The sequence below is a fragment of the Erythrolamprus reginae genome, chromosome 2 (genome assembly GCF_031021105.1).
Source record: "Erythrolamprus reginae isolate rEryReg1 chromosome 2, rEryReg1.hap1, whole genome shotgun sequence".
In the NCBI taxonomy this organism is placed as follows: domain Eukaryota; kingdom Metazoa; phylum Chordata; class Lepidosauria; order Squamata; family Dipsadidae; genus Erythrolamprus; species Erythrolamprus reginae.
Window position 1 is genome coordinate 9,140,630 of NC_091951.1, and position 27,070 is coordinate 9,167,699.

Consider the following 27,070-nt stretch of genomic DNA (forward strand, 5'->3'; position numbering starts at 1 on the left):
TTAGACATGCAAGGAATTTGTCTTGGTGCATATGCTCTCAGTGTACATAAAAGAAAATATAGATTTGTCAGGAAACATGTGGTACAACACTTAAGGGGTCAATTAAGCAATGAAGAAACAATCAATATTATTCTACAATCAATACTATTCTATGATCTATGACCTGGTTCACCCTTCCCTCCCTTTGAGCAACTTGAACTTTCAAGTATAAGTGCACTAGAGTGCCTTCCGTCCCCTGTCCTATTGTTCTCCTATATCTCCCATACCTTTCTTCTATTCCTATATCTCTTCTTCTATTCTTTCATTGATATGCTATATTACTATACCTTCTTTTCTATTCTTTCATAGATATATTTTACTATGACTATCTCCTCTATAACCTTCATCATGTATTTTACTATGTGTATATATATATATACCCACTAAAACCCTCATTGTGTATTGGACAAAATAAATAAATAAAATAAAATAAATAAATAAAATCAATCTTTAAAACCTTTCATGACTGACAGTTGTTTTCTCAGCAAAGCCAAACCTGTGGGATTTTGTAGGCATCCAGAAAGGTTGAAATTTGGATGGAGATATCAGTTTCTGCACCTTCAAGAACTACCAATGGGGTTTTCTCTCTTCCACAGCTGTAATTGGGTACATTGGTCTCCCCAGCTGAAAGCAGGTCCAGCAAAGCATCCACAGTCATTCGTGTGTTGAAATAACCTTCATAGATATTATAACCCAATGTCGAATTAGGCAGGAGATGTGGATCCTGGTTGATCTCCTGAACAGCAAAAAGGTAGGAAAGCATTTGCCAGTATTTGGTGGATGCAACCCTACAAGTTTAAATACATCATAAATCAATATCAACAATGCTTTATTTAAAATTATTTGCTATTTTGCTTCAAATTGGATTAAGAACAAACATTCCCAGGCCTCAGGTACAACATATAACTGTTGTAACTGTTTGTCAAAGTTTCAAGCATGGATAGTGAAATAAATAGTGTTTTAAAATTATTCTCCAGGAGAAATGTATCACTCACAAATGTTAAACTGACTCGGGACACATCACACCATTCTCATAATTAAAATATAACACCCAGAGTTTTGTATATTTCTCCTTAGTTCTCCTTAGTTGCTATTTTCCTTGATTAATTTCCATCTATTTTTTCTTAATTGCTTTGGGTGCTTTGGAGAATAGAATGATTCCCCCTTATTTGTTGTAACCCCTTAGATCAGGGGTCCCCAAACTTTTTACACAGGGGGCCAGTTCACTGTCCCTCGGGCTGTTGGAGGGCCGGACTATAAAAAAAAAGAAGAACAAATCCCTATGCACACTGCACATACCTTGTTTTAAAGTAAAAAAACAAAATGGGAACGTACTATTTAGAGGCCGGAGAAGATCTGAAAGTCATATATGTTTATGTTTTGTTTTTAATTTTCGTTTGTTAATTGATTGGCTATACAAGGTTTTCCTAGCTTATGAAAAATATATAAAGAAAGAAGGAAGCACTTTGGCATAATGGTTAATAAGTTAGAAATATAATTGGCATTGCACTTTTTTTTTTTAAAAAAGTTTTTATTACATATATATATACACATTTACATATAATATATGTTTTATATCATATATTAATACATAGCTAAATCAACACATAACAAACAAAGAAACAAACGTGACAAACAAACAAACAAACAAAAAAAAAGATTCTTAAAATCTAATTACTTATTTAAGTACATTAATAACAATAACTATTCACTTAGCATATTTTATAATATTTGTACTTATATTCCCTTCAGGAGGTAAGTTGTGAATGATTTTTAATTTTAAATTATTTTCTGGTGAAGTATATTGTATCCTCAGCGTATACCATTTTCTCTTGTAGGTTGTCACTGTTCTTTAAATCATTTAATTCTTTTTTATCCGCCTTCTTTCATTCATATTTAATTTCTTTAATATCATACAGATCTTTCTTTATAAAAAAAGTTTTTTGTATATATGTCTTTTGTAATTTTTTCCCCCTCTGTAATAAAAAGGATATAAAGTATTGTTAGTTTTGTTTTTTCTTTTGAGTTTTATTTCTTTTCTTGAACCAGTTATAAAGATGTATCCAGGTTTTATCGTGTTCGGAATCCTCTTTATTTTTTAATTTAATTGTTAGTGCGTCAAATTCAGCACAGTCTAATATTTTTTTAATTATCAAATCGTCTTCAGGTGGTTCGGGTTGCTTCCAATTTTGAGCTATCGTTATTCTAATTGCTGTCAATATATGAATTAATAAGTAGTGTTTGTTTTTTTCAATTTTTTGATCTATAATTCCCAGGAGAAAGGCTTCAGGTTTTTTATTTATTTTCATTTGTAAAATCTCTTCTATCCAATTCTGTATTCTATTCCAATTTTTTTTCATTTTTGGGCAGGTCCACCAAATGTGGTAGTAGGTCCCCATTTTTTTACATCTCCAACATTTTGGGTTTATTCCTTTATACATTTTAGCCAATGTTGCCGGTGGAAGATGCCACCTGTAATACATTTTGTATATATTTTCCCTAAAAGCTGTTGATTTTGTTAATTTATAATTTTTAGTCCAAATTGTTTCCCATTTATCTAAATTTATGCTATAACCAAAATTTCTGCCCCAACTATGTATATTACTTTTAACTATGTGTTCCTCCATTTTGTAATGTAACATATATCTATATATTTTGGAAATAATTTTCTTTTCTTGGCCTAGAATTATCTTATCTAATTCTATCTCTTTTATTTGTATTTTCTTCCTTTTCCCCTCTTGATATTTTGATTTAATTACATTATACGTCCACCAATCAATTTTGATTCCAATTTCCTCTAGTTGTTCCCTTGTTTTTAATTCCCCGTTTTTTTCTAGTGTTTGATAATAATTTAACATTTTGTTTAATTCTCTTGAGTTTGGGTATACCATTGCCTCTAAGCTCGAGTACCATTTCGGAATTTGGTGGTTTTTTTGATTTTTTTCCAGGTTGTGTATAGCGAATTTCTTATTATATGTTGTTTAAAATAACTATGTGTTTGTTCTTTATTTTCCCATAGGATAGCATGCCACCCTGTTCTCATGTCGTGTCCTTCCAGTATTAATAGTCTTTTATTTTCCAGTTTAAACCAATCTTTCAACCAATCCATAATTGATGCATTATAATATAATTCGAAATCTGGTAGTCCAAATCCTCCTTGTTTAATATTATCTTGTAAATATTGTATTTTAATTCTAGGTTTTTTTCCGGCCCAGACAAATTTTGTAATCATTCTGTTTAATTTTTGGAAAAAGTTTTTTCTTAATATAATTGGGATCATTCTGAAAAGATATAGAATTTTAGGTAAAATGGACATTTTAATTGTTGAGATTCTACCTATGAGTGAGATAGGCAGTTTATTCCATTTTTCTAATTTCCTTTTTATTTCTTTTATTAAAACCGTATAATTATCTTATTTTATTGTAATTGCTTTTGCTGTTAATTTTATTCCCAAATACTTAACTGTTTTTACTATTTGTAGACCTAATCTATCTTCTAATGTTTTCTTCTCTGTATTTGTTAATTTTTTTGTCAGTATTTTAGTTTTTTGTTTGTTAATTTTTAGTCCTGCTACTTTGCCGAATTCAGTGATCTCCTTTAATAAAACTTCCCCTGATTCAATGGGATCTTCTATATTAAATACTAGGTCATCGGCAAATGCCTGGATTTTGTATTCTTGTCCTTTCAAATTTAATCCTTTAACATTTTTATTTAACCTTATCTGTTTTAATAAAATTTCTATGGCCAAAATAAATATCAATGGGGAAAGCGGACATCCTTGCCGTACTCCCTTTTCAATTTTTATGTTTTGCGTTAATTGGTCGTTTATTATAACTTTTGCCGATTGTGCAGAGTATATCGTCCTGATTGCTTTTATAATTTTTTCTTTAAATTTCATTTTGGTCAGTTGTTTGATAAAGAAGTTCCAATTCAAATTGTCGAATGCTTTTTCTGCGTCTAAAAATATTAATGCCAAATTCTTTCCTGGGTTTGCCTCATAGTATTCTAAAATATTTATAATGTTTCTCAAGTTATTTTTTATATTTCTGTTTGGTAAGAAGCCGTTCTGGTCCGGATGTACGATTTCGTTAATTATCCCTTTAAACCTTTCTGCTAATATTGTTGTGAAGATTTTATAATCTGAATTTAGTAATGCAATTGATCTGTATTGTTTTATTGAATGTCTTTGTTCCGGGTCTTTTGGTATTAGTGTTATTAACCCTTCCTTCCAGGATTCAGGCATTGCTCCTTTATCTAACACCTCATTCAGCATCTGTAATAGTAATTTTTTAACTGGTTCGTATATTTCTTTGTAGTATTCGGCTGGTATTCCATCTACTCCTGGAGTTTTGTTATTGTTTTGTTTTTTAATTGCTAGCTCTAGTTCTGTCATAGTTATATTTTTATCCATTCTATCTATGTTAGTCTCCGATATTTGGGGTAGTTCAATCTCGTTTAAATACTGGTCTATTTCTTCCTCTTTTATATCATCTTTCCTATATAGCTGTTGAAAGTAGTTTTGTATTATCTTTTTTTCTTCTTCTATGTCAATTTGTTTTTTCCCCTTTTCATCTTCTAGTTGTTGGATATATTTCTTCTCTTTCTGTTTTTTAATTTTATAAGCAAGCCACCTTCCCGGTTTGTTTGCATGTTCGAAGTAGTTTTGTTTTACATTTTTGATTTTTTGGGCTATTTCTTCCTGTGCTATCAAGTTTATCTTGTGTTTAATTACATCTCTTTTTTCTTTTAGTTCAGGTTTTTTTGGATCTTTTATCCATTCGGCTTCTATTTGTTCTAGTTCTTTTTGATTTTCTCTCATCTCTCTATTTTTATCTTTATTTTTTTTACTAGTGTATGCAATCGTTATCCCCCTTATATATGCTTTGGTTGTGTCCCATATGTTTTGTATAGTTGTATCTTCATTCCAATTTTTTTCTAAAAAGATATCTAATTCTTTATTTGAAAATTCTTTGTATTTGTTTTCTTGTATAATTTTTGTGTTCATTGTCCATCTATTTTTTTTTTGGTTTGATTTCCTCTAATTGTAATACTTACTGGATTGTGGTCTGCCCAAAAGTTGGGTTCTATTTCTGCTGATATTATCTCTTGTTGTAACTCTATGTTTGTCCATATCATGTCCAATCTGGACCATGAGTCGTGTGGATGTGAATAACGGATATACTTACATTCATCTCTGTGTCTTTCCCTCCATGTGTCTTTTAATTTAAATTCCTCTATAATATCTTTGAGTTTTTCTGGTATTGTTTTTTTCTTTTTACTCTTTTCTTTACCTTTATAGTCTTTGTCATAATCTATTATTATATTAAAGTCCCCAATCACACAGATGTTTCCTTTTTCAATTTTTATTATTTTTTGGTACAACTTTTTATAAAAAAAATTTTGGTCTTTATTGGGAGCATAAATCACAATTAAATTTGTTTTTTTAAAATTAATTTCGATTTCTATTATGAGTATTCTACCCTCTTCATCACTGTCAATTACTTTTGGATTTAACCAGCTTTTAACATATAGTGCAATTCCTCTTTTTTTTCCGTTTGCAAGTGATGTAAATAGTTTCCCCAGTTTCGGGTATTCCAATACTTTCTTATCCTTTTTCTTTACATGGACTTCCTGAAGGCATATTATATCTAAATTTTGTTTTATTAGTTTTGTAAATGTTTGTCCTCTTTTTTGAGGAGAGTTCATCCCATTTATATTCACCGAAAATAATTTAATTTCTTTATTCATTCTTTGTCAACTATCTTGCCCTTTTACTGCTTCTAAGCTCTCTGTAATTTTCTGTTTTCTCCCCTTTCCCCTTGCTTATCTTGTCTGTTCTCTCTTCCTCTATCTCTCCCTCCTCTTGGCTTGTTGTCTCCAGTTCCGTGCTGCTTTCCCCTTCTTTTTTCAGATGTTCTAAAATAAACTTATCTGCTTGTTCTAATGTTTCTATATTTATTTTCTTCCCCTTCCACGTTACCATCACCCCCTCTGGCACTAACCATCTAAATTGTATCTCGTTTTTTATTAATTTGTTTGTAAAGTAATGGTAATCCCTCCTTCGTTCCCTAATTCTTTTGGGTATTTGTTTCAGTACAATGATGTCTTTCCCTTTATACGATAGGACTCCTCTGGTATTCCTATATATCTCATCTCTTAGGGTTTTTTTGGTGAATCTAAGGTGGACCTCTCTGGGGAGTTGATGGTGACGTGCGTAATTGGTTTGCATTCGATATACCTCATCTACGTGATTAATTAGTTTGTTTTCATTTATTTTTAACTCTTCAGCAAAGAGTTCAACTACAGTCGCAAACAGATTCTCCCCTTTTTCTTCGGGTATATTTTGTAGCCTGAGATAAAATGAGGCTTTTTCAAATTCTAATTGAGCAGTGGCCCCTTCTAAATCCTTATTTACCCTCCTGAGGTCCTCTTCATTTTTAGTTAATCTTAACTTATTCGCTTCGGTTGTCTCTTCCACTTGTTGTATTTTAATTTCCTGTCTGTCTACTGCTTCTTTAACACATTCTATTATATTATTAAATTTGGCAAAATTTTCGTTTACTTCCTCAAATTTTTTTTGTGTCTCCTGGTGGTTTTTAATTATAGTTTCTTGGGTTTGATTAGAGGATTCCTGTTGTTTTACCATAAATTCTTGAATTTTGTCTAGGGAATTTTGTAAGCTTTGAAGCAAGGGTGCCTGATCTTTAATCTCTCCTGTAACAATATTGGAAGTCGAAGAGGATTTCTGCACAGCTGGTGATAGTAAGGTTAAATTACCCCTTCTCATAGACTTGGTTAATGTTTGTTGAGTTGCCATTTGTAATAAGTTTTAACTTTCTAATAATTAATTCAATATCTAATCAATCTAGTCAATATCTAATCAATCAATCGAATTACTCTTTAACAGTTAATTCAGTATGTAACCAGTCGATCCAATCAATTTATACAACTTATTTTTCAAAAGAGAAAAAAGGTAGAGTTAATGCTTTCAATTATTATCGGTGTTTCAATGCATAAACAATATTTAATCTAACGTAGCTTATCCTTTTCTAACTTATATTTGATATTCTAACTTATATCTTGACATTTAATACTTAATATCTAATATCTTAATATCTAATACTTAATGCTGTAATATTTAATACTTAATACTTAATCAATATTGAATATACAATATTGAATATACAATTAATTAGTTAATGGTTAGGAGATCAATAGTTGAATAGTTAAATAATAGTTAAATAAATCCTTGTAAGTATTATATATAAACAATTTTTAAGAGTAGAGGTAGGGTAGAGGTAGAGGTTTAAATAATAATGATATATTATAGCTTTAGCAAGTCCTTACATCTATTAATCACTTAATTAATTCTTTAGTTGATTACATTTAATTACAGTTGATCGGAGATATTATTAGTTGATAACAGCAATTACTTTGATTTCATCTAATTATATTCCAGTCCAGTCTCTGTCCTTTATTTTCCTCTAATCTTATATATTGACCACTAGATGTTTCTTGATTCTAATATTAATTTTAGTCCAGATTATTCCAAAAGTAGGTAAATCTAGCAGTCCCACACCTAATGTTCACAATGTTCACAATTTAGAAGGTTATAGTTTAGTGTCTGGTAATTTAATTTCGCATAAATTCCTAGTTTCCTATGGGAAGATCTGCTATGATGACATTGAAAAACCGGCCCGGTCAAGTTAATATCTGTTGAGTCAAGTTCCTGTCTCTTTAAGGTTGTACCTTCTTGTGTTTTATGGGATTTTAAGTCGTTGAGTAGTCCAAAGGCGAGCGCAAACCAGATAAACCAGATAAACCAAAAGAACCAGCTAAACAAAATGGAGGGGCGTAGATCTCCGGGACGTTATCTTGCTGTTTCTGCTTTCTGCTTTCGTAGCTCTATGTTTCCGGAAGAGGGGGAGGCTTAATCACGTAGATGTAACGTCCGCTATGAAAGCTCACACCCGAGGAGGTTTTTTAAATCCCCGCTTTCGCTGCTCCTATTCCACCTGGTATTCCAATTATTCGTGAAAATTTAAACTTCAAACTTTAAGATCGTATCACCCCCCGGTTATATCCGTCTTTAGTTCCCGATTTTTCGATCCGATTTCTCGATCCGCCTCCGATCCGTCTCCGTCCCTCGACCCAGCTCTCCTGTACACATAGTAAAATACATGATGAAGGTTATAGAAGAGATACTCATAGTAAAATATATCTAAGAAATAATAGAAAAGAAGGTATAGTAATAGAACATATCAATGAAAGAATAGAAGAAGAGATATAGGAATAGAAGAAAGGTATAGGAGATATAGGAGAGCAATAGGACAGGGGACGGAAGGCACTCTAGTGCACTTGTACTCGCCCCTTACTGACCTCTTAGGAATCTGGATAGGTCAACCGTAGATAATCTAAGGGTAAAGTGTTGGGGGTTTGGGGATGACACTATGGAGTCTGGTAATGAGTTCCACGCTTCGACAACTCGGTTACTGAGTTGTTTCTTCTTCAAACCCTAGGAGGTCTGTAAGGGGGCCAGCATAAACCAACATGGAAGAATTGATGGAACATTCAATTCAAATGAAACCAGAACTGTATTTATTGGGAATATTGGATTCAAAAATTGAAAAAGATTAAACAGTACTTAACTCTTCACATATTAACTGCGACCAGAATTACCTTTGCACAATACTGGAAGCAAAGAAATGTTCCCCCGGAATAAATGGTGATCAGTAAGATTTTAGAATGTGCTGAAATGGATAGGATGATGATGGAATTAAAAGAAAAAGAGGAATCGGACTATTATAGAATTTGGAATAGATTTTACAATTGGCTAGAAATTAGGAATCAAAATAAGAAACAGAAAAAACTAAAACTCGAATGATAAAATATTCATGCATTTAGGAAACTTTAAGTTAAATTACTAATGGCAAAAACATGTACCAATTTAAATGGTGAAGTAGGAAAGGGTTTTTTTTGACATGAAATACTATAAAATATATTGTATACTGTTCTTAATGTTTATATTTGTACATATTCTGTATTTGTTCAATTTGATTTTTTGACTTATTATTTTTGTTCCTGCCCTACTGTCCTCATTTCTTTGAATTCCACCTGTTAATCTTATACATATTTGACAAACTAAACAAATAAATAAAATAAATAAAATAATGCCTGGTGATTTAAGGCTGGAATTGCAGGATGCAGTTTGAGTTGGTCACCAGGACCAGGGATTTAATTATCCAAGCTTTTGGGCATGTGCCCATATACAAGGAACTTTTCTCTTTTCCAAAGTTAAGGCTGGGATTCTAGGACACTATCAGAAATGTAAATGTTGTTCAGTGCAGAAAGATTGACTTACACAGAAATCCGAGTCAAAGGAACTGTGTTGAAGGTTAATGGTAGAAACCGAGCCTTGGTTGCAGAGACAATGCCAGTGGTAAAAAGCTCTCCTGGCCTGACATGATTTTGTGGGTCTGTTTCATCTTGCCCCAAAGTCAGGAAGCATTTGGCTTCCTGCTTTCCATAGATTTTTGGGAGACACAACAGCAGCAGAAGTAGAAATAGCAACAGCCTGTCTTGGTAGCATGATTCAGCCTCCTGCATCACAATGGCTTCTTTCAAGGAAGAAGAAAGGTAGAAGAAACCAACCCCACTTCCAAGAAAGTTTTTTCTTTTTTAAAAAATTCAGATTTCACCCAATTCTTCCCTTCCGAAGGGGACAAAAACAAACAGTGCCCCTGCCCATTCTAACATCTTCCCCAGGCTCACTGATTCTCTCCAGAAGTATTTATGCATACAACATTTCTAATGTAGACACCATCCAATGTTTTGAAGTCAGACATTGATATTGAGAAGTCTCTTTGTGTTAAATTTTCTGAAAACTTGCAGAAACTACTTTTGGGATTACAAAACAGGAAATAAATCACTATGATTATGATAATTGCAGGGAAGAGAACCATTATCTGTTTGAACTATGAATGACTAGATAGGCAGGTGCACAAAGGGATAATTCACAGATGTGGCTCCAAACTTTGAGAATGGGCAAAAGAGTGAGTTAAGAGAAGAAGAGAAGCACAATTTTTTTCTTAAATGCTTCTGTACTGTTCTGCGGGTGTGTCTCAACCGCCCGTAATTACAGGGTAATTGTCTGCAGAGAGGGGTGGCATACAAACCCAATAAATAATAATAATAATAATAATAACAACAACAACAACAACAACAATAATAATAATAAATAATTAGTCCAGAAAGACACACACCACATAATAGAAGGAAACCCCAAAAGTCTTTATCAACATAAAAAAAGAAACAGCTCCCTTTTTAAATGTCAAAGGGATTTTCTGGTACACACAAGGCACAGGTTAAATGCAATCCAAATGAACTGGGAAATTGAGTCCAATTCTAAAGTCCAGAAAGTCCACACACAATCATGAACAGCAAAAACCACGATCTTGACGAAACTATGAATCAGATAAACTGCCATGAGGCTAAAACAGCAGGCTGCTCTTTTATCTGTAGCACTAATTACAGCAGCCCCACCCAACCACAGGTGGCCTCATTTATCTCCTGTAATAATCCTTCAGTTGTTGTCTCCTATGCATCACTCTACGCATGCGTGGATGTGTCATACATTCTTGTTCAGAATCCAGGGATGATAAGGATGATTGATCTCCTCCTGGGCTGTCTGCCAAACTCCCCTCTTCCAAGTCACCCCCACCTTCTTCTTCTTCCAAGGAAACTTCACTACCTGCCTCAGTTGGCAATAAAACAGGCCTATGACATGTTGATGTTTCCCCTGCATCCACCTCCACATTGCTTGGGGCAGGAGCTGGGCCAGAGCCAACCACAAAATGTACTAAGGGCTTCAAACTGGCAGCCCACAGATTGGATGTGTCATGCACAGGCCACCACCCACTCCAGCTCTGTGAAGGGGAAAACATCATGTGATAGCAATGTGACATGGTGAGCGTAACACCTGTGCTCTATACCAGTGTTTCCCAACCTTGGCAACTTGAAGATATTTGGACTTCAACTCCCAGAATTCCCCAGCCAGCATTTGCTGGGAGTTGAAGTCCAAATATCTTCAAGTAGCCAAGGTTGGGAAACACTGCTCTATACCATCCAGTATCAAGAGAGGTTGTAAATATAGATGTGGATGGTTTATACATCAATATAGAATTAGTAGGTCTTAATTTGTGACAAATGGGACTATTAGTACCCAGTTAGCTGAGGACAATCCTCAGCTGAGGGAAATCACTGCTTTTCTTATATATGCAAGGAGAAATGGAGAATAGCCAAAACATTTCCAATTGATTTTATTATTTCTCATGTCTTTTAGTTTTCCCAAAGTCCAGCAAAATGCCTGAGAAATCTTGCTCATTCTGCATTGCAAATGCAGTTGGTCTGTTTCATTAAAAAAAAGAATGACTGAATTTGAGGGACACAACAGTAAACAGAAGAGGAAAAGTCATATTTAGTAACAAATGATAGTTCATTTATACCATGACATGGAAAAGAAATAGAAAGTTACATTTTGTTTCATTTTTGGAGCAATATTAAATAGTCAAACATTGGAAATTGGACTTAATAAATATCATTTTGAGAAACAGCTACATAAAAGTCACATTTCTCTCTTTTATTCCTACAACAAATGGCAGTCCAATTATATCATGAACAAAGATAGAAAGTATAAATCCTGTTACCAGTGAATTGCTTTTATTTGACAGGTTAATATAATATTTTGTGAGGCTACCAAGGAAATAAGATCCACCTTGAGAGAGATCATATAAAGACTAATGTATGTTCTCTATGAACATACATTAGCTGGGGTGGCGCAGCAGGTAGAGTGCTGTACTGCAGGCCACTAAAGCTGACTGTAGATATATAGGTCAGCGGTTCAAATTTCATCACCGGCTCAAGGTTGACTCAGCCTTCCATCCTTCTGAGATGCTAAAATGAGGACCCGGATTGTGGGGGCAATATGCTGGCTCTGTTAAAAAGTGCTATTGCTAATGTAAGCCGCCCTGTGTCTAAGGAGCAGGGCGGCATAAAAATCGAATAAATAAAATAAAATGAAATAAATAATAAATAAATTTATTTTATTTATTATTTTATTTATTGGATTTGTATGCCGCCCCTCTTCGTAGACTCGGGGTGGCTAACAACAGTAATAAAAAACATCATGTAAATCCAATACTAAAAACAACTAAAAAACCCTTATTATAAAACTAAACATCCATGCAAACAAACATACCATGCATAAATTGTAAAGGCCTAGGGGGAAAGAATGTCTCAATTCCCCCATGCCTGACGACAGAGGTGGGTTTTAAGCAGCTTACGAAAGGCAAGGAGGGTGGGGGCAATTCTAATCTCTGGGGGGAGTTGATTCCAGAGGGTCAGGGCCTCCACAGAGAAGGCTTTTCCCTTGGGTCCCGCCAAGCGACATTGTTTTGTTGACAGGACCCGGAGAAGGCTAACTCTGTGGGACCTAACCGGTCGCTGGCATTCATGCGACAGAAGGCGGTCTCGTAGATACCCTGGTCCGGTGCCATGAAGGGCTTTATAGGTAATGACCAACACTTTGAATTGTGACCGGAAACTGATCGGCAACCAATGCAGACTGTGGAGTGTTGGTGTTACATGGGCATTTTTGGGAAAGCCCATGATAGCTCTCACAGCTACATTCTGCACGATCTGAAGTTTCTGAACACTTTTCAAAGGTAGCCCCATGTAGACAGCATTACAGTAGTCGAGCCTCGAGGTGATGAGGGCATGAGGGCATATCAGGTGTTTTGCATAAAACTGGGCAGGAACAGAGAACTTTCCCTTAATGAATGATCGTTTATGATTGAAAATCTTGTGTGAAAATTGGACTCTGAAGAAATAATGTCATCTGTTAACTTTCTATTTTATTTTTCATTGTTAGCTTCACCTTCAGATTGAGATCAGGCCTCAGGACAATAATGTAACATTTAGGGATGAAGATGCAGCCCAGCACACCAGCACTAGAGACCAAGATGGAGAAGACCTGCACAGCTACCAAGTGCTTCCCTTTGGTACTCAAATATGCAGGCACAAAGGACACCCAAACACTGCAGAAGATCAGCATGCTGAAGGTGATTAGCTTGGCTTCATTGAAGGCCCCAGGTAGATTCCTGGCCTGGAAAGCCACTGTGAAGCAGATGACAGCCAGGAAGCCCATGTATCCAAGGGCAGTGTAAAATATGGCAATCTTTCCATCATTGCATTGTAGAACAATCTCTCTAGGCTGGGAGTTCATATCAGAATCAGGGAATGGATGAGAGACTCCCAACCAAAAAATACAGATGATTAGTTGGACACCAGAACAGGCAAAAACAATGGAATAGGTTAAAGTCTTCCCCAACCATCTCTTCACTCCATTCCCTGGTTTTGTGGCCAAGAAGGCCAAGACCACTGTGACTGTTTTGGCCAAAAGGGATGAAACAGCCACTGAGAAGATGATGCTGAAGGTTGTCTGTCGGAGAAGGCACGTAGCCCTCTTTGGACGGCCAATGAAGAGGAAGGAAGTCAAGAAGGAACCCAGGAGGGAAATGAGGAGAATGTAGGAGAGGTTCCTGTTGTTGGCCTTGACTATGGGAGTTTCTAAGAAGTTGGTGAAGATTCCTAAGACAAAGAGTGTGGTGAAGGAGAGCAAAAGGGCAAAGGAAGCCAGGACAATTCCCAAAGGCTCATTGTAGGATAGGAAGGTTATAATCTTTGGAATGCACTCATCTTGGTTTTTGTTTGGATATTGGTCTTCTGGACATTTAGAACAACGCTCCGCATCTGCAAAGAATCAAGGCAATCTTTCTTTTATTTCATCCTGCTTCCAATTCTTTTACATCATTTCTTTCTTTCTTTCTTTCTTTAATTATTTATTTACTTACTTACTTATTTATTTATTTATTTACTTACTTACTTATTTACTTACTTACTTATTTATTTACTTATTTATTTATTTATTTACTTATATATTTATTTATTTACTTATTTACTTATTTATTTATTTACTTACTTACTTACTTACTTACTTACTTACTTACTTACTTACTTACTTACTTACTTACTTATTTATTTATTTATTTATTTATTTGATTTGTATGCCGCCCCTCTCCGCAGACTCGGGGCGGCTAACAACAACAATAAAAACAACATGTAACAATCCAATACTAAAACAACTAAAAAACCCTTATTATAAAACCAAACATACATACAAACATACCATGCATAAAATTGTAAAGGCCTAGGGGGAAAAATATCTCAGTTCCCCCATCATGGGAGGAATACCTTTTAGTGACTTAATGACACTGGAGATTGTTTTTGCTGGAGCAATTTGTGTCCTAGCACAGTGGGATAGAGTTAGGTCCTGTCCAATGTTTCCGTTTCTACCCTCTAAGCAGTTAAAAAAAATGTTAAATATCAGTGGATAAATAGATACCACTTTGGTAGTGAGATGAGAAAGTACTTTGTGCAGAGGGTTAGATTCCTGCTGGCAGTGGACCTTCCTGGTTGTGACACACATTCACAAGGTGACTTTGGTAGTGGGAGAGGGCCCCAGTGACATTGTAGGAAAGCCACTCATCCTTCTTTGTGATGCAGTGTCTCCCCATGGCACACCTCGGAAAGCACATATGCTAAATAGGGATAACACGGGGTGAGTTCTGGTTTGCTTCCTCCTGCACTGTGTGTCTGCGGCTCGCCTGCACAGTGCCAATTTAAAAAAAATCCAAAAAAGTAGAAAACAAGATGGCGGTGCATGTGCAGTGCCAGAAATTCAGCTTCTGCACATGCTCAGAAGAAAAAAAACCTGAGAAAAAATTCTAAAATAAAAAATCTAAAAAATGTTTGAAAAGATGGTGGTGTCCATGGACCAGCACCAACCAAACTAGTTCCGTGACATCATAGTGGGTTGCTACCAGTTCGGGTGAACTGGTCCAAACCGAGTGGAACCCACCTCTGGGCTAGCAGACTTAGGCAGCCAAATTGCTACTATGCATTAGCATTGTAGTCTTCTAGCTAATGTAACAATGCTGTACACCAAATAAATAAAAGACACCCTTTGAAAAGAAAGAGCCAGAACAGCTAAGAATGGCCTGCAGTAAATGGACTTCAGAAAAAGCCAGAAATGAGCAGTGACACAAATACTGCAGATACAAAGATTTACAATATATATCACGGTGTTGTGGTTGGCTCTGCCCAAGCTCCTGCCCCGCGGAATGTGGATGTGGGGGAGCCATCCACATGCTGCAGGCCTGTTTTGCTCCCGGTGGAATCTGCTGATGATGGCTCCTCTGACCAGGAAGACATGAGTGACAGGGTGGAGGAGAGTGTGGCAGACATCTCAGAAGGAGATCAATTATCTAGCTCCTCCTTGGATTTGGAACAAGAGTTAATGATACAGCCACGCATGCGGAGAGCGATGCATAGGCAGCAACAACTGAGAGATTATTATCAAAGAAAATGAGGCCACCTGTGGTTGGGTAGGGCTGTGGTCATTAGTGAGGCTTCTATAAATAGCAGCGTGTAGGTTTGGCCATTGTGGAGGATTATCTTATCGTTGTGTTTCGTGCCTGCCTTGCTGATTTCGACCTTTGTGTGCTGATTTCCCCCCGCTTTGAAACTAAAGCAGAGCAAAGTGTGTTTCACTTTGTGAAAGAAGGACTGTGAATTGCCTCACAGCTGCAAGCTAAGTATCACAGAACTGATAAGGGACTTGTACAAATTACCAGTTTGTTTGGAGACGAGTGCTCTTTGGCTATACAAAAAGAGGGCTTAGTTTATTTGAATTTTCGTTATAAAGAACATTGTTTTGAATTTTCAAACGTGTGTGTGTCTGAAATTTGTACCTGTGAATTTTCGGGAGGATTCTACCAGAGAGCCCGACAGAACACATGGAGTTTATGTAAATTTAACTGCCTTATCCAGGTCACCTTAGATGCAAATAACTCTAATCTTCTCCTGGCTTAACTAGAACTGATAGTTTTTAGCCCAATAACTTTAACTAGTTGCAAGCTGACTTGCATGAGGGTATTGTATCCCCCTATTATCAACAAGTACATTAAGTTGGATTCTCCTTAATGGCTTTGATCTTCTTTTAATTCTCTTGATTCAAGGAGGAGACTTTTAGGAGATACAAAAGGAAATTGTCAGTTCTTATTATGCAATGTTTTTCAAATGCCTTCTTTTCAGATAATTCCATTATATTTACAAGGCTTCTAATGCTACGTGTATCATATAACTCAAAGCTCAAGTAACTTAATTCTAAAGTATACCCAGGAGAATGGAGTAGAGGACATCTATTAAGGTTACTTCTCTCTACATTCTGATAGAGAGATGTTCCCTGTGGATGGACTCCAGCCCCTGAAAGCTTGGAAGACTAAAACTCTGATCCTAATGAGGGGCCCAAATTAGATCCTGCAACATTATCCTGGGATACATATATTTGCCTTCATTCATGACATACTGTATGTTAAGTATGTTATACACCTGTAATATGTTTCCTCTAACCCCCTCCCCAGTATTTGGAGGAATCTTCAATGTAAAGGATGTGTGTGCTATTTAAAGTATGTTCGGATGATGCCTAACTGAGCTCCATCGACTACCTCCTAAACCTCTCACTCCATTTAGCCTCCAAGTCCTTTTGTGATGCTTAGAATCATAGACATGCAGCCTTATGAAGTTGACCAGATCAGGAAACTGAGTCTTAATCAGTTATCACAGAGGAATCTTGAAAGTCTGTCTATGTTTTAACTGACATCCTGCTTATACTCCAGGGAATTGGGATGGGGCGGTGTTCTGCTACAGCTAAGAATGTAACAAAACCTTATAAGTTAATGCTGTGAATTCCTGCCTGTCTAAATAAAAAGGGGTTTCTCTTCATGAGTAAGCTGTTTTAGAGGGGCTTGTGAAGGCTGGATCAGAACACAATCAGTACCACTGCCAGTCTACAGACCCAAATGGTTGGAGACCACTGCCATGGACTCTGAAAGAATACCACCCTGTCTGTATCTATAGCCTTTGGGATTGGGTGGCATTGTTGAATTAATAAATAAATTAATAATAAATATCTGATGACCTCATGAGCTCAGCATCTCATGTGACAGCTAATTCCGCTGGCTGATAGCAATTCATTTTGGTAATTAAGCCAAATGAGAGAGGATTCAAGTTTAGGAAAATGAAAAAACCTTTGGGCAATTTTTAAAACCAATATCTTTAGGGCTACCCACCTTCTTGAGTAGAGATGGTTCCTTCCATACAAGAACCACAGTCGTAGCAACAAATTGGCTCATCTTCATGAATTACCTTGACAAATCCTACAGGGCAGCTATCCACACACTGAGAAGTTGGCAGACTCTAAAAGAACAAATGTTCATTTTTTTTAAAAAAAAGCTTGTGACAGATTTAGCCAAGGAAAAGATACATAGTGATCAGTAGTGGGTTCTAAATCCCACTGCTACTGGTTCGCTTGTGAGTGTGCTTGTGCTTGCGTGCATGTGTGACACTTCTGCACATGTGCAGAAATATTCCAGGTGGGTAGACAGAGCCTTCTGCCACCACCGATATCATTTCACAGAACTGGGCCAAACTGGGAGCAACCTACCGCTGATAGTGATGGCTTAGCCAATCTTGTAACTTGGAGCTTTGTCAAACCGACCATAAAATCAAAATCTATGCAGTGAAGACAATAAACTTTGCATTTTTGTTTCCATTCCTCCACTACTTTCTTCCTATTTTTTGTTTTATTCCCTTTATCATATTTGAGATAGGAAATTCAACCTACTGAGAATTTAATTTTTGGTTTGCAATTAATGTAGAGCCTCAGGTAGAAGCACATCTCTCTTGTGAATATACTGCATATTTCTGATGAAATGGACCATAAACCATAAAAAAAGTGGCACTGCTAGAATTATTTTGTCCTTCTCATCTTTCTGTTTGTCCCTCATTTCTGTCTATCTTTCTTTCTCAACTATTATATCTGTCTGTCTGTCTGTCTGTCAGTCCATCCATCCATCCATCCATCCATCCATACATTGGTGGGATTTAAATTATTTAACAATTGGTTCTCTGGCTGGGTAGACATTTATTTATTTATTTATTACTTAGATTTGTATGCCGCCCCTCTCCGAAGACTCGGGGCGGCTCACAACATGTAAAAACAAATCATAAGCAATCAGACAAATTTAAAATATTTAAATATTTAAAAAACCCCATATGCTAACAGTCACACACACAGACATACCATGCATAAATTAAACGTGCCCAGGGGGAGATGTTTCAGTTCCCCCATGCCTGACGGCAAAGGTGGGTTTTAAGGAGTATACGGAAGGCAGGAAGAGTAGGGGCAGTTCTAATCTCCGGGGGGAGTTGGTTCCAGAGGGCCGGGGCCGCCACAGAGAAGGCTCTTCCCCTAGGGCCCGCCAACCGACATTGTTTAGTTGACGGGACCCGGAGAAGGCCCACTCTGTGGGACCTAATCGGTCGCTGGGATTCGTGCGGCAGGAGGCGGTCTCGGAGATATTCTGGTCCGATGCCATGAAGGGCTTTAAAGGTCATAACCAACACTTTGAATTGTGACCGGAAATTGATCGGCAACCAATGCAGACTGCGGAGTGATGGTGAAACATGGGCATACCTAGGTAGGCCCATGACTGCTCTCGCAGCTGCATTTTGCACGATCTGAAGTTTCCGAACACTTTTCAAAGGTAGCCCCATGTAGAGAGCATTACAGTAGTCGAACCTCGAGGTGATGAGGGCATGAGTGACTGTGAGCAATGAGTCCCGGTCCAGATAGGGCCGCAACTGGTGCACCAGGCGAACCTGGGCAAACGCCCCCCTCGCCACAGCTGAAAGATGTTGTTCTAATGTGAGCTGTGGATCGAGGAGGACGCCCAAGTTGCGGACCCTCTCTGAGGGGGTCAATAATTCCCCCCCCAGGGTGATGGACGGACAGATGGGATTGTCCTTGGGAGGCAGAACCCACAGCCACTCCGTCTTATCCGGGTTGAGCTTGAGTCTGTTGACACCCATCCAGGCCCCAACAGCCTCCAGGCACCGGCACATTACTTCCACCGCTTCGTTGACTGGGCATGGGGTGGAGATGTAAAGCTGGGTATCATCCGCATATTGATGATACCTCACCCCATGTCCTTGGATGATCTCGCCCAGCGGTTTCATGTAGATGTTGAATAGCAGGGGGGAGAGGACCGACCCCTGAGGCACCCCACAAGGGAGAAACCTAGGAGTCGACCTCTGGCCCCCCACTAACACCGACTGCGACCGGCCAGAGAGGTAGGAGGAGAACCACTGAAGGACAGTGCCTCCCACTCCCAACCCCTCCAGCCGGTGCAGAAGGATACCATGGTCGATGGTATCGAAAGCCGCTGAGAGGTCAAGGAGCACCAGGACAGAGGATAAACCCCTGTCCCGGGCCCGCCAGAGATCATCCATCAACGCGACCAAAGCGGTTTCCGTGCTGTAACCGGCCCTGAAACCCGACTGCTGGGGACCTAGATAATCGGCTTCTTCCAAGGACCGCTGGAGCTGGAGTGCCACCACCTTCTCGACAACCTTCCCCATAAAGGGAAGGTTGGAGACTGGACGATAGTTGTTAAGTACGGCTGGGTCCAGGGAGGGCTTCTTGAGGAGGGGGCGCACAAGCGCTTCTTTATAGAGTGATGGAAAAACTCCCCTCCCCAAGGAAGCGTTGGTAATCTCCTGGGCCCAGCTCCGTGTCACCTCCCTGCTGGCCGAAACCAACCAGGAGGGACACGGATCCAGTAAACAGGTGGCGGAACTCACAGCTCCAATGGCCTTGTCCACTTCATCAGGTGTCACCAGATCAAACTCTTCCCAGACAGGTGGACAAGTACGTGCCCCAGTCACCTCGACTGACTCGTTGTCAGTCGACTCTGTTTTACAATTGGAGTCGAGGTCGGCCCGAATCCGAGCGACTTTATCAGCGAAAAACGTGTTAAAGTCCTCGGCACTACTCTGCAAGGGCTCCCCAACTCCCCCCTGATTAAGAAGGGAGCGGGTCACCCTAAACAGAGCGACCGGGCGGGATTCCGCTGATGCAATCAAGGCGGCATGGTACGCGCATCTTGGCGCCTTGAGCGCCACTTTGTAAGTCTTAATAAAAGCTCTTACAAGTGTTCGATCAGATTCAGACCTACTCTTCCTCCATCGCTTCTCTAGACGTCTCTTCTGGCCTTTCAACTCCTGGAGCTCCTCGTTGAACCATGGAGCTCTACGGGGTCTAGCGCCACGGAGAGGTCGCAAAGGCGCAATCCGGTCAAGAGCCTCTGCTGCAGCCTCGTTCCAGGCTTTCGCAAGAGACTCTGCCGAACTGTGGACAAGTGCCTCTGGAATAACCCCAAGCGCCGTCTGAAAGCCCTCTGGGTCCATCAGGCGTCTGGGGCGGAACATCTTAATTGGTTCCGCCTCCCTGCGGGGAAGGATTGGAGCCAGGAAGTCAAGCCGTAGTAGAAAATGGTCTGACCATGACAAAGGCACTGCTTCTAAGCCCCTTAGTCTCAGACCATTACTCAATTGCTCGGAAAGGAATACCATGTCAGGTGCGTGCCCCCCTTCATGAGTCGGACCCTGTACTACTTGAGTCAGGTCCATGGCTGTCATGGTGGCCATGAACTCCTGTGCCAGCCCAGAGGTTTCGCCGAGTGACGGCAGGTTGAAGTCCCCCAAGACAATAAGTCTTGGGAACTCCACCGCCAACCCGGCTACCTCCTCGAGTAGCACAGGCAGGGCTTTTGACACGCAGCTGGGAGGCAGGTACGTGAGAAATAAGCCCACCTGAACCCCTAAGTCCAACTTCATCAAGAGTGACTCGCAACCCGCAATTTCCGGAGCAATGAGTCCACGTAGGCAAAGGCTCTCCCTGGCTATAATAGCCACTCCTCCCCCCCTTCCCTGGGGTCGAGGTTGATGCCATATCTGAAACCCAGCTGGGCAGATTTCAGAGAGAGGAACACCTCCCTCTGGGCCCAGCCAGGTTTCAGTAATACATGCCAGGTCGGCCTCCTCATCCAGGATCAGATCCCGGATGAGGAGAGCTTTATTTACCACCGACCTGGCATTAAGCAGCAGCAACCTGAGCCCAGGGCCAGAGTTACACTCATCACCAGTACCCAAGATTGGGCTCACGGAGCCAGAACAAGGGATCGTTATTAAGCAACGATCCCTCGTTCCCCTGGAACGGCTAACTCCGTGGCCCCCGCCATATCTGCCTCTCCCCAGCAACACAGGGATATTCTGACCCTCTGTCTCCCCAGAGATTAGTGCCCCCTCCCCTCCCGCCTCTCCGGCGTCAGGTGGGCAAAGTCTATCATTCATACTGCTTCCATTTATCACATTCATACCATAATCCCACCCGCCCCAACCATTGCATTCATACCAATCATTCATCCCATATTTACCCCAATCATCCATTAATTACAAAACCCCCTAGTGATATTAAAATGAATTAAATTAGTAATAATTAAAATACTAATAATAGGGTCATGTGACTTGGTGGATGTGGTCAACTCAATGTCATTCATCTCACCCAGCCCCGCCTCCCAGCCACTCGCTTTCTTGATTTTTTATGTTTTTGAAACAATCTTAAGTTAAATACCTTTAGCAGCAATCACTAACAAAAGTTCAGATTATGACTCTGAAACCCTTCAATTTAGGCAGGCATCAAGTACTTGCTGTCACAAGAGGAAGAACATGCAATCTGTCTCTGCACAATCTAATTAAGGTGCATTGGGCCGTATTTTGATACTTGAGGTATTTTGATACTTAAGGTATTTTGATACTTGAGGCTGACAGTTCCCAACAGAAGTGGCATTTGACTGGTTCAGGTGTATCCCACCACTGGCTGGTCCTGCCCTTGTCCCTTTTTTGCTGTTTTGGGGCCCTTTCAGCCATTTTCCCCAGCCATTTTAAAGGCCAAGAATGACCCCCAAAAGGATCTGAAAAGCAGGCCAGAAAAGGGCCAAAGCACTGGCAGGGCCAGGGCCAGCCAGTGGTGGGATTAGCGGTTTGCCGAACTGGGCAGAATTTTAACAACCGGTTCATCTGAACCAATCCAAAATGGTTGAATCCCACCTCTATATCTATCATCTAACCTCTTTTTAATCATTGATTCTGATTTTTCTCTCTTTCTCATAGAGATCTGTCTCAATTCTAGGATTTAAATCTTAAGGCTTTTTCTCTCACTTTTTCTGTTCAGTTAGGAGACATCTACTCTAATGATTCTCAAACTTTATTTCACCACAGACCTCTTTTAAATACCTTTTGTGGCCATGGACCATATCTATGGATTATCAAGATGTAACTCAAGATTTAAAGTGCCAGACTGCTTTATCAAACATTTTTGGATGCCCTGTGATGAGATCACAACCCCTTAGGCGTCCATGGACACAGGTTGAGAACCACTGACATACTCCATATAATTCACCCTTTCTCACTTATCTGAACATTGCTTGGGACTGGTTCCTCCCACAATAAATTAGCAAATCTTAAAACTGATCAACGGAAATTGACTACAAAATTTTATGCCCAATCAATGCATTGAAATGATCTGAAATAATTTCCCCTCACCTGATTAAGCCAATTGGGCCACACAATATCATCCTCATTGATGGTGAACTTGAGTCCCGAGGATTCGTGTTTTTGTAGACTTCCAAATTTCAAGCGAACAACAGACCTATTGGGGAACTTCACCCAGTTCACAATGTCAAAATCAGCTGCCAGATTTCCATTCTTCTCCAAATACACTCCACTCAAAGAGATGTTGTAGAATTGTGAATTTTGCAAGAAAGGGTGAAGCTAGCAAGGCAAAGCAAAGAGAAGGTTGGAATAAATAGCAAAGCAAACTTGACATTTTATTTCTGTAAATACCCCTTTGAAATCTTGTATGGTTCAAATCTCCTGCAACAATCAAGGGACTCCATCTGTCTCTCCCCTAACCCCTCAAGGATAGGATCTACATTTGCTCCTGATGATGTGGTCTACTTTTCTAAACCCACGTTTGCTCAATGAAGTTTTGATGAAATTTCTGGTGGAAGGGAATGTGTTCTGCTTTAATATGGCCATAGTTGCATTCCAATTTCTAGGAGGTGATCCTATTCTCCAAAACACCTGAAGGCAGAACAAGGAGCAGCGGATGGAAACTAATCAAGGAGACAAGCAACCTAGAACTATGGAGAAATTTCCTGATAGTTATAACAATTAATTAGTGGAACGACTTGCTTTGAGAATTTATGGGCTCTCTAACATTGGAAGTTTTAAAGAAGAGATTGGACAACCATTGTCTGAGGAGGGGGTTGGACTGGAACACCTCCAAATTCCCTTCCAACTCTGTTATTATTCTATTTATTATTGTTTCAATTAAAACCAGCCAATGGGCAGACCTGTGAATCAACAATATCAACAAATCAACAAGCAAGCTGAGTAGAAGATGGAGAACTCTTCTTCCACCATTGTTGTTCTCCTGGATTTGTATTTGGAGATACAATGCCTCCAACTGAGACATGGCTTTAAGTCTTCAAGACAATAACCCTTAATAGATGTTTCCCTTATGAATTCACCAATCTTACAACCTCTAAAATAATGGCCCTCACCACATCCTCTCTATCCTGTCAAAATCTTATAGAAATATGGTGCCTATGATTGTGTACAATACTCCAGGCATTAATGCTGAATGGAGGGGAGGGGGGTTGATTCTTTTTGATGTAATTTTTCTTCTCAGGCAGCTCAGAACTGTTCTAGTCCTTTTAAGCAGCTCTCTTATACTCTGACTCATGTTTGGGCTTGTTATAAATGGGAACATCCAAACTTTCCTCAGATATGGAGTTTCCAAGCCATGAATTCTCCCCTTTTATGTACGCTTGATTTACTTTTTCCTCCCTAAATGTTGTATCTTCTATTTCTCTCTCCATTTAATGACTTTCTTTTTTCTTTCAGTGTAATTTGAGGTGGGCTAGAAAGCATGTTATAATAATAATAATAATAATAACAATAATAATAATGACATTGTGATCGTGGAGAAAAAGAAAGTATGGATCATTGACATCGCAATCCCAGGAGACAGCAGAATTGAGGAGAAGCAGCTAGAGAAATTAGTGAAATACGAAGATCTAAAAATCGAGCTGCAACGACTCTGGCATAAGCCCGTGAAAGTGGTCCCAGTGGTACTTGGCATGCTGGGCGCAGTACCAAAGGATCTCAGCGGACATTTGAAAACCATTGGAATTGACAAAATCTCCATCTGTCAATTGCAAAAGGCCACTTTACTGGGATTGGCAAACATAATTCGCCGCTACATCACGCAGTCCTAGGTGCTTGGGAAGTGCCCGACTTGTGATGAAATACGAAATCCAGCATAGTGATCTCGTTTGCTGTGTTGTATTGACATAATAATAATAATAATAATAATAATAATAATAATAATAATAATAATAATAGCCGGGGTGGCGCAGCAGGTAGAGTGCTGTACTGCAGGCCACTGAAGCTGACTGTAGATCTGAAGGTAAGCGGTTCAAATCTCATCACCAGCTCAAGGTTGACTCAGCCTTCCATCCTTCCGAGGTGGGTAAAATGAGGACCCGGATTGTGGGGGCAATATGAAGGCTCTGTTAAAAAGTGCTATTGCTAACATGTTGTAAGCCACCCTGAGTCTAAGGAGAAGGGCGGCATAAAAAATAAATAAATAAATAAATAAATAACAACAACAACAACAACAACAATTTATTACATTTGTATGCCGCCCCTCTGCGAAGACTCAGAGTGGCTCACAACAATAATAAACAATGTACAAATAATCCAATACTTTAAAAAATCATCTAAAACCCAAATCATTTTAAAAAAACTATACAACTCAGTCATACCATTCATAAACTATAATAGCCTGGGGATCTCTCAATTACCCCATGCCTGGCGAAATAGCTTCTCAGTGATTAGTATGGAATTGAAGATTGCAGTCAATTAGATTCTTGAGATCACAGTTATAGAACTGCCTATTAAAGTCTTTTTTCTGTGCTGAGAAGGGAAATACCTGCCATGGTTGCATCCTTTGAACTTCCTGCCTGTCTCCACTGTCCTTGATCATCCTCTTGGAGAAAGAGGAATAGGCTGCAGTGAATGCCCGTGCCACAGTCCAGATGGCATTGTAAATGCGGTTGCTTTCGAAAGAGTAGATCTTGTCTACCTCTTCTTGAGGGAGGTTCTCCACTTCTTTCTCTGTGCATTTTTTGTAAGCTTTCACAGACAGTGGGTGCTTTGAGTATGAGCAATGGAATGCGTAATTTGCAAACCTTTCACAAAAATAATCAAAGGATAGGTCATATGTTGTCCTTTGATTTGTCTGGATCATGAAGGAAAAAATACCATGGATGTGTTGGAAAAGTAGAAATTCAGTAAAAGTCAAGTCATGGGTCAAATCCCACAAAGCTGTTGTGATCCATATTTTACCAACTATGGGTTCTAGCAAGCCAACAGTCAACTGTTGAATCACCAGCAATCCATCATAGAAGTCATAAGTTTCAGTGTAATGAATCAATACATTGACTTGCCTCCACTTATGAAATAGAATGGGATGGTTCTGGACCACACTGTGCTTAGTCAGTCTTGAGAATCTTTTTGAGAAAATCACACAAATTCCAGCCCTGACCAGTTGAGCTGAGAAGAACTTTATGAATCTGTCTCCATTCTCTGTGTCAGCAGCAATTAGTCCAGTTAATGTCCACTTGAAATGCTGGAGCAGTTGGACAATACCCGGATAGTGTATTCCTTCTTCAGGAACTGTCCGGTAGGAAAAGTGGAACTGTTTTTTATCACTCAGAACGTAAGAAACAAAAGCATAAGTCACCTGACAAAGAAAGGTAAAGTTTATTCCAACTTAATTATAGTTCATAAAATCATATACCAAAATGTCCTACCTGTTAACAACTACTTCACCTTCAACTGCAACAACACACGAGCACGAAATCGATTTAAACTAAATGTCAACCGCTCCAAACTTGACTGCAAAAAATACGACTTCAGAAGGAGGGGGCATGATCTAGCTGCCACATGCTCGGCAACATAGATGGGTCTTAAGGCTCATGCGAAAGGCAAGGAGGGTGGGAGCAGTGCGAATCTCTGGAGGGAGCTGATTCCAGAGGGCTGGGACTGCCACAGAGAAGGCTCTTCTCCTAGGCCCCGCCAGATGATATGGTCTGGTCGACGGGACCTGGAGAAGGCCAAATGTGTGGGACCTTATCAGCCACTGGGTTTGTCCTCCCTCTCCCCAATACCTGTGGGATTTTGTAGATGCTCAACATGGTTGAAACTTGGATGGTGATATCAGAGTCAGTTCCTTCAAGGATAGCCAGGAGATGATTTTGACTTCTTTCACATTTGTAATTTGGGATGTTGGCTTGTCCAGCTGAGAGAAGGTTGAACAAAGCATCCGTGGTTATTCTTGCATCAAAATAATTCTCATGAAGGTTGTAGCCTAGGGTAACATTGGACAAAATCTGAAGATTCTGATTGACATCTCGCAGGGCAAATAAGAAGGATAGGAGGTTCACATGTCTCATGCCTTCTCTCCTGCAAAATAACGCCCCCACACAGGTAGGTTGGGCTAAAAGAGAAAGCCTGGCTCAAATAATTCAGTCCACAGTTAAGGGCAGAACTTTGGTCTTCCATCCCTATTGCCACTCTAATACCTCAACTGCTATACTACCTGGTCCCCAGAAACCCAGTGTGGCACATAGCAGTATCTCCTCACAATGATTTGCTAAGTAGTTTGACTAAGAATTGGTGGTTGCCCCAAAGTCACCAACTGAGCTTCCAGGGTGATGAAGTCCTGTGTGATCCTGTATGTTTCCCTGCCCCTAACCCATCTGGGAGATTTATGGAAAGACTGGGAAAATAACAGATAAGGTGTTACATAGAAACATAGAAACATAGAAGACTGACGGTAGAAAAAGACCTCATGGTCCATCTAGTCTGCCTTTATACTATT

The 27,070-nt window shown here is 39.2% G+C and overlaps 1 protein-coding gene across 1 annotated transcript; it reads right to left on the reverse strand.

Annotated features, from left to right (window-relative positions):
- Nucleotides 1-12,937: 12,937 nt before the first annotated feature.
- LOC139159109 (vomeronasal type-2 receptor 26-like) lies at nucleotides 12,938-26,642 on the reverse strand. The gene is made up of 5 exons (XM_070736470.1): nucleotides 26,358-26,642; nucleotides 25,118-25,930; nucleotides 22,663-22,890; nucleotides 17,289-17,415; nucleotides 12,938-13,848 (listed from the first exon to the last, which is right to left on the reverse strand). Exons 1-5 carry the CDS (start codon nucleotides 26,640-26,642, stop codon nucleotides 12,938-12,940), a joined length of 2,364 nt encoding a protein of 787 aa, XP_070592571.1.
- Nucleotides 26,643-27,070: the final 428 nt, after the last annotated feature.